The sequence below is a fragment of the Rhopalosiphum padi genome, chromosome 2 (genome assembly GCF_020882245.1).
Source record: "Rhopalosiphum padi isolate XX-2018 chromosome 2, ASM2088224v1, whole genome shotgun sequence".
Taxonomy (NCBI): Eukaryota; Metazoa; Arthropoda; class Insecta; order Hemiptera; family Aphididae; genus Rhopalosiphum; species Rhopalosiphum padi.
In genome coordinates this window covers 54,070,776-54,079,853 of record NC_083598.1, presented here as the reverse complement: position 1 = coordinate 54,079,853, position 9,078 = coordinate 54,070,776, and the positions used below count along the sequence as shown (strand labels likewise).

Below are 9,078 nucleotides of genomic sequence, written 5' to 3'. Positions count from 1 at the left end.
TATGAGTACGCTAAACTAATCAGTATTCAGTGCATATAATAATATGTTGATGTCATTGAATATTTGAAGTAGGTACATTCAACGATAAAACTATATTGTATGACTTGTAGTGATATAAATGCTTAAAGTTGGGATTTTATAAAACTTAAATAATATATTATTATATATACATATAAAATTTCATTTAAAACTAAAATCATAAGTTAAAATACTTTAATATTGCCAAGATAGGTACTATTTAAAATTACACTGAAGACGCCACACCTACATGTATGGTCTCCGTCTTACAATCGTATAACATAACACATTTTGAGTTCACAATAATTCATTTTACTTTGTTATGCTTATATGAATTGACCTATTATAAAAATTAAAGGCATACAGGAGGATTTTATTAATAGTTTAATTACAGAGTAAGTATAAACAAGTACATTAAAACTGTGTACATTTTGTAAATTTCCTCTTGCGCTCTCTTAAACAAACAGATTTTTATTTAATAACAAAACACAAATGTTTATTGAATGTAATAATTTTTAAATTTATGTCAATCGGAAACAATATTGCGGTTGTTAATTTTTTTTTCTGTTTCTCGGTCAAACTATTTATTATAAGGCACATTGCACATATCAATTAATTATTAAAAACGTATTGAGTACAGTTTGCACAGTTTTTAATTTTTATGTCATATAAGCATTTTTATTATAACAATTTATTTAATACTATTTATGTCAAAAAATGTTATCTGATAATAAAATGTAGAGGAAAATATAATTTGTCAGTTGATATTAGGTACGAGTATATTATTATTAACATGTAACACGGTATGACGAAATCCACTTCAAAGCGCACTTGTCTTTGCCTTTAACATTAGAAAATAAGGCGAAACAAGTGTACATTCAACTAAATTGTACATAAATAATTAATAATAAATAGTAAAATTAATAATACCATTTTGGTTTGATAGTTTTTATTTCAATTTATCTATACACGAAATAATAATTACCTATATATTAATAAATTTGTAATAATAATAATAATAATAATAATAATAATAATAATAATTAATAATTAATAATAATTAACTGTAGTCAAAAATCAAATACAATTATATAATATAAATATTAAATATGTATATGTATAATACACATTAACGTTGTTGTTTAGCGTGTAATACAAAATGGCATATTATAGTATATTTTTTTGTTTTCAAGAACGGTTTTCTTTTTTACGGGATAAATTTCAAACATCAAGACCAAACGAACAATCAATTGCTATGTATAATATTATTATAATTAATTTTGTTTATGTATAATAATAAACTACCTCCGCTATGTATGTATACGCGTCACTAAAGTGCGCGCATCAACATCATTCGACTAGAAAATATTTTTAACACGAGTACCTCTATATATTTTTTTAATTATTATTATTAGTAGTAGTAAATACTAGTTATAGTAGTTAAACTATATTATATATAATATGTATATAACTACACGCCGAGTGGTGCGGAATAAGAACAGTCTGCGACAGTGTATACTGTAATTATTATTTTATTATAAATTCATTCGGGCGCACGTAAATCCAAAAGATTGTAAAGTAAATATCTCATAGACGGCGATGATCGTTGACAATTTATTAATATTATTATTATTGTTGTGCAGGTGAACATACCTATAAAAACGATGCAATAACACGTAGTCAAGTTGTGTCGCCAAAAGCACCCTAAAAGGATATAGCACGGCTAGGCCATAAACATTGTAAAATAATATTTTATGGCGCACAACATTTATTATCATCGAAGAATAAATCTAGATCGAGGACCGCCGCTCAATTAAGACAAAAGAAAAATGTGTCAACTCGTTGTCAAGTACGTATACAATAATAATATCATTATATACACCGAATATTCCGCATTGAGTGCTCGTCGCGAACGTGATCGAAAGTCGTCGTTGAACGTTAATAATTTGATCTTTTTCATGTCTACAACGTCATTGGTTGTCGCAAAAAGCACTCCTTTGGTTTTACGTAATTTTTTTTTTATTTCTCTAACGCCTGTAAAAAAACACTGCAGACCTCGGGGGGTTAATACACTGATATTAATTTACCATCTTATACGCGTTGTTACCACATTTTAACATATGACGTAATAAGTGTTGTGCTAAAAAATAGTACTGTCACGGCTAATAATAGACTCGACTGAAATCAAGAAAACAAAAAAAATCTTTATTGTCCGGCGTATAATAATAATAATAATATTATATATGTAATTAAGTATCAATACATTGTATTGTTATTATTAAACTTAAATAATATGTGACAATATTCTGTGTAAATTATATACGAAGCCTGAACTGAACAACAAAATAACAAGAAAACGGACACAAGTCTCTAAAACAATATCTGCAGATGAGGTAGTAGCTCTATCATAATATTATATAGTTTATATAATACGTATATGTGTGTTGTATTTTAGTACTCATCGCTTTTCAGCCTACAATATATGAACGACCCGTTGTTCACGAGTTATTGGTTTTGGTTTTATTAGTTTGTTTGAAAATTTGGTTTTTATATATTTTTTTAATTTTTAATTTTTGTTAACTGTCTTTTTGTGTTTCGGTACTGCTGTAACGGGTTTTGTTGTTTGAAGTATCTCGTTGGGCCGTGGTGGGTATCCGAAACCGGGTATAAGACTTTTAACAGTTGCAATTCGGATTGTTCGGACCTTGCGGTTGTTCAGTTAGCCTGGTGCCCTTGGCACCGGCCACCAGTGTTGGGTCCGAGTCCAAGCTCTCGGACATCTTGTCGCATATGATGTCCACGAGTCGTTCGAACACGGCCTGTAAACAAAACAGATATTATTACCATACCGTCATGCCGTTTGTGTCCCTCCATCAATAATTATAATTTAAAATAATATTATGTTGTTTTTAATAATATATGTTTTACATATTAAATATTATTCTTATTATCTATAATTTTAATGTAAATTATGTCTTTCTCCGATTGACTTACAGTACACGAATTAGGTCATGTATCAGGTAGACATATCAGTCGTTTTGTGTTCAAAATAAATGACTGATTTAAAATGTCCATTAATTTTACTGATGTAAATCATGACATTTTTATTTTGAAAACTTTGCTCGGAAACACCACAACTCCAATATAATTAAATTAAAGACTACATGGTATTTTACTTTTAATTACAACCACTATCACTTACTATTCGTAAGAGTTTTGTAAATTGTATTATTTTAGTATTTACTATATAAATAATTTAACAACTAATCTATACTCGGAAATTTAATAGTTTTATATTTTCTATTAATGGCAAAAATGAGTTATCAAAATATTTTGAAAAATGTTATTTTATTGTAAAAATTTTGATATTTAAATAATAATCATAAAATCGTAACTGAAATACCAAATACTACAACTGCCGTGTTTTAGTAAGAAATTAAATTAAAATAAATAAAAACTTTTTTTGGTAAGTAGACTAATAATCGTAATATAACAATACAGTAGATGCAGGAAGTACCTATTAGTATATTTTAGTATTTTATTATAGTTATAAAAGTGGAATGTTATAATATTGCAATTGCAACTTACAATCTCAAGTAAATTATAAAATAAATTAAGATGGATTATTAGATCAGGCTTTAGGCCATGGTTACATTTATATTATGTAAGTTTAAACTTTTAGAGAAGCCAAAATTCGCAATGAGAAAAGTTGTAAGTCATGACTGTTCTACGAAACTTGTTAAATAATTCTAACCACATATATGTAAAAATATATAGAAACCAAACTTTTATCAAGTAAAACAAGTGACCTACTCTCGACAGTCCGGATAAAATAAATAGTGATTTCGAAACATTCAATCGAAAGGTGTAGCGATAAGCATCTACGTTCATTAACGTAATACAATTTTAAAAGTTTAAAGCTCTTCTTAAATGGGAGACAATATTCGCAGCGATTAAAACATTTTTGTTACTCAGTCGTAGTTCATATATTGATATATTTTCTGCCTTTGGGTGTTTAAAAGAACAATATTCTGAAAAGCGCCGGCAGCGGATATATTAATATAATATAGAGTCTTTACTCTGAAAGTCTATGGCTTGTACATACAGGCTTAGAGATAAAAGTTCGCCATTGTTATAGGATATTAACATTGATATATACAGCTCACGTAAAATCAGTTAATTTTTGTTTAACTTTTATGATACTCCGTAATATTCCTTAATAAATGTTTCAAAATTAAAAAAAAAAATGTCATACTCCGCCATTTACAGAGAACTGTAGCCTATGTAGGACATCACACAATATATATAGATGTCTACCAATTTATTATACTATAGGGATTTCGTCGATAAAACTCGCCGATGATGTAATATTGAGCTTAAATTATGAGGTCGTCACGACACTCCTGTAGTGTTGTATACAGTTTTTAAAAAATAATTTATCTGGTTTAAAAATTTTTTTATTCATTGTGTAATTTGTGAAAAACAATTTGAAATAAGTTTTATAGGTTAGCTATATAATTGCTAAATTATATTATTAAGTTTTGTTATGATGCTTATAAAGTAATACGTACAATTTTTACCATCATTACTTGCATGGCATTTATTTAAACCTTTAAGTTCCTAATACACCCATGGAAGTATGTCGACCGTAATCATGTTTATGTACTCAGTAATGCATATTTTTAGTTCATCAACATTTTTCGGAAGGGAAGATAAATAAACAGTGTTTTTATGTACCCCCAAGACTAAATGGCAGATTATAAGGTCCGAAGAAAAAGGTGGCAAAAGCAATTAAAAAAAAAAAATAAAATAGTAAGTATATTATATTAATTTTAATATTGTTTAGATGTATGCCGTACAAGTAATGTGGGTAGCATTGGTACTTGTAAACATTGTAAAAAACTTAATTTAATTGCCAACCTTTAAAACGGGCCCTTATTAGTAAAAAACTCCAACTTTCCAATAAATACCATTGGACGAATCATTTTGAACACACTCTATTTGTAATAATAAACGCTGTCCGGTCGGCCGCACACCCGCGACGTAATTACGCCGTTTACTCAGCAAGTGGAAATAATTGTGTATATACGCCGCGGGGGTCACCGGTTGATTTTCAATGGCCTTTTTTTTCTCTTCGAGTGCCACACGCATAAATATTCTGTACGACGTGATCGCGTTTCTCGCCGTCGGAGGCGCCGTTTTTCTCCTATCGTCACGGTGATACTAACGGAATTATTTGCCCCATTTTTGGTTAATAAACAGAAACAGCGAATTGGCGTTTATTTAAACTAACCGCGACGTGATTTTGTTTTACGATCTCTGTCTGGGAGCTTATTTATCAGCATATCAAAATACCACTGGCGGGCGAGTGTTGAGAACGTAATTTGATCCTCATCACGATGATTATGTTGTATAATATTATTATGTCATTTCATCGACCCAGTGGCCCAGTTGACCCACAGGGAAACTTTAATACCCGAAAAGCAGTGTTGCGCACGTGTCACAGACGGACCCACAGCGTAGTAGGACTCGATTGATTACTGTGTCACGCTAGGCGACGACGTCTCTTAAGCTCATATTCAAGTACGGTTTGCCAAGAAATAACATTTTCAAATATATACATATATATATAATATATTATGTTATATAATATATATTTATGTGTAATGTGTATTTGTATTTGTATAGAAGGGAGTGCAGACCCAATTCGTTAATGTGGAGAGACCGATTGAAAAAAAGAAATAATCAAAAGTTAACGCCGCATACAGAGTGATTCTTTTATCGCAAACCATTAGATGTTTCTTAACACAAATTAACCCCGTACGATTAAACTGAGAATTTTGAGGGCTGTGTGATAGCAAAATAATTCCCTTGTATAGATATTCTACAATACAGAACATATTATAAAGTTGACCGGCAATGGTTTACTAGCTATCATATAAGGCTGGCAATAATAAATAATAATTCTACGTATCGTGCGTACAACACATTACCTACGTATATGTAACGTATTTTGATGGTAGTCGAGGCAGTTTTCGGGGGTGACGATTAATCATTTTTCAACGATAAAACTCTATGCGTACATGCATACACCCTGCGCTTACCACCTATGCCTCTATAATCCGGTGTAGCAAAATCGCTTTAAACATAACGATAACAACCCGGGTCTTTCGGCACGAACGGCTGCATCAGCGTACAGTGCAAAAATAATAATAATATCATCCTCGTGGGATTACGCACACAACACTAATATATACATGGTGTTATAAATTATGTACGGATGATGTGGGTTTTGGAAAACGAATGTATAGGTAGAAGGTAGTAGGTATACCCATATAAATATATAATATAGGCACTCGCTTCTCAAACTGTAAATACCACAATACACTCGTTTTTTCCTTTGTAGGTGCGCATGCACCTATTTGATAATAATATACGTATAGTATTATTATAATTTTATACAAGTGTACTGCACCGACCTTGACATTGTGGTTATCTTTGGCGGACGTCTCGAAGAATTCGATGTTCAGTTCGTCGGCCAGCGTTTTGCCTCGCTCGTACGATATCACACGTTCGTGTTCCATGTCGCACTTGTTGCCCACCAGTATCACCTGCGCGTTGTCCCAAGAGTACGTCTTGATCTGTGTTACCCTGCGAAAGAAACACGTAAACGTGGGAGGTAAGAACGAACCCATATAATATATTTTGTATTTACCACCAATTACTAAGGCAATTTAAATATAGGTCATATGTATACGTGATAAAAACGCATGTATATGCGAGTGTCTGAATGTCGTGTAACGAAATCTGAACTCATCGTCGTCGTCTCCCACCTCCCTCCACCCAACGACCGCCCTTATAACAAAATTAGGACTACCATGCGTGGTATATACCTAGTATATATTATGCTCGTACATAATTTATATAGGAAACAAATAAAAAAAACTCACCAGTCCTGTACGCTGTTGAAGGACTCCTCGTTTGTGATGTCGTACATCAGTATGAACCCCATAGCGCCCCTGTAATATGCCGTCGTGATGGTCCTGTAACGTTCTTGGCCCGCCGTGTCCTGTGGAAGGGGACAATGACAATATATATATTATTATGGCATTTATATTTTTTAAAACGAGATACTGGGTCAACGGACCTTTGGACAACTCAGTATTATATTAAAATAGTTATAAGGATTGCGATTCTAATAATTATCTGACTCACCCATATCTGAAGTTTGACTCTTTTATCGTGCCTAAACACGGTTTTTACTTTGAAATCTATGCCGACCGTGGATACGAAAGCCGACGTGAAACTGTCGTCGGCGTATCGAAACAGGAACGAAGTCTTTCCAACGCTACTGTTGCCGATGATGAGCAACTTGAACATGTAATCAAAGTTTTGGTCAGACCCTTCCTTCTGCCATTTACCGTCTTGGCCGGCCATTTTCGCTGTACACCCGACAAAAAACGGTTATCGCTGTAACACAAACGGGTTGAACGTATAGGCGTGAAAAATTCACTCGGTAAGTGTGTAAAAACCACACACAACCCGAAGCAGCTATTATGCAGTGTGACTTACCTCGTGCGAAACTCGACAATGACTATACTATTGGACGAGGGGTGGGAGAGTGCTCGTGACGCCTCCCACACTGTACGGCACGAAAACTTCGACAAGTCCGTTCCTCCACGAGTTCAAACGTTTATCATCGGCGGCAGCAGTAGCACCAGCAGCGGTGGCGGCTGTGTACGTGTAGGAGGTACGTTCCGGAAACACGCACACACTCACATGAACGACACACACATACACACACACACACGCACACACACACACACACACACACTGCACGTACGCACTCGCGCGCGGGCGAAGGTATACACACGGACACACGGCGAGCGAAAAGGATCAAAAGCCCAATCGATATACGCGACGGCGGTGAGAACGACGACGGGGCGCCACCTGGTGTCGCGGATTCACCAGATCCGAACGAAACGCGCGCGGCGTTTTTAATTAATATATTTTAATTTTTCGCGCGCGTATTTGAAAACTTACGAGTACACGGTATTCGGAGGACTCGGTGGACCGTTTTTTTTTTTTGCTCTGCTTCTGCGACAATGTGCGGTTGTCCGGGTAATAACAACGGTTGACGACGACGACGAGATATCAATAATAATAATAAAGAAGATTTAGCGCAGTGTCGCGGAAAGTCGTCGATGCGCGAGAACGTCGCGGGCGGAAAAATTAAACTGAAAACGAGGAGGGAAAAAGCCCGTAAGAAAAATGACGGTAGAGCCTATATTGATTTTCGGCGCACCGAGGACTCGCGCGCGCACACGCGACACCGCCCGACGACTAGCGCTACGGCCGCCGTCACCGCCGCCACCACCAGGCGGTGCCCTCTCGGAGCGGAAACGCGGGCGCGTGTCCTCGGCTATATTATCATAGTTTCCGCTAACGCACTAACCTGTTGGTCGCCGGCATATCACGTATCTCGGGTCACCGATTCTGTTATTATTATCGTCATATAATAATATACACCGTTATTATATTATCATCATCGTCATCGTCATTATCATAATGTTATGACGTCTTTGCGAACGTCGCATCCTCTTCGTAGCACCGCTTCTAGACCCCGGTGTACGATAGGTACTTTAAATGAATAATAACACTAAAATTATCACACCGACTGATACTGTTTCCGGAAAATAGGAACGATAGTTTTTTTTTCCCGTCCAATGGTGATTACGTACGATGATTTTGTTGCCTAGTCGCAAGGAGGACGGTAGCGGGAACGCTGGTTTCCGAAAGCTGTGTAAATATAATGCTATAGGTAAATACGCGAGTCCATCTACCGGCACACGTAGACAATTTATTTTTTCGTTTTCATTTGTTTTTTATTATTTATTCTGCACCGCAGCTGTTCCCCTCAAGGTCATCGTCGTCGTAGTCACACGTTTGATATTTTTAAAATATACAAACTATGACATGATTATCGCTCGTCGTGCTGTGTATAGCGCAAAATTATTCGGTTACACGGACCACGAGCAGAGGAAACTACTATGATAATGT

The 9,078-nt window shown here is 34.7% G+C and overlaps 1 protein-coding gene across 1 annotated transcript; it reads right to left on the bottom strand.

Annotated features, from left to right (window-relative positions):
- Positions 1 to 2,202: 2,202 nt before the first annotated feature.
- LOC132920158 (ras-related protein Rab-3) lies at positions 2,203 to 8,343 on the bottom strand. Its single transcript, XM_060982323.1, has 5 exons — positions 7,591 to 8,343; positions 7,234 to 7,488; positions 6,969 to 7,087; positions 6,498 to 6,669; positions 2,203 to 2,837 (listed from the first exon to the last, which is right to left on the bottom strand). The coding sequence occupies exons 2-5, from the start codon at positions 7,453 to 7,455 to the stop codon at positions 2,694 to 2,696; spliced, it is 657 nt and encodes a 218-aa protein (XP_060838306.1). The 5' UTR covers positions 7,456 to 7,488; positions 7,591 to 8,343; the 3' UTR covers positions 2,203 to 2,693.
- Positions 8,344 to 9,078: the final 735 nt, after the last annotated feature.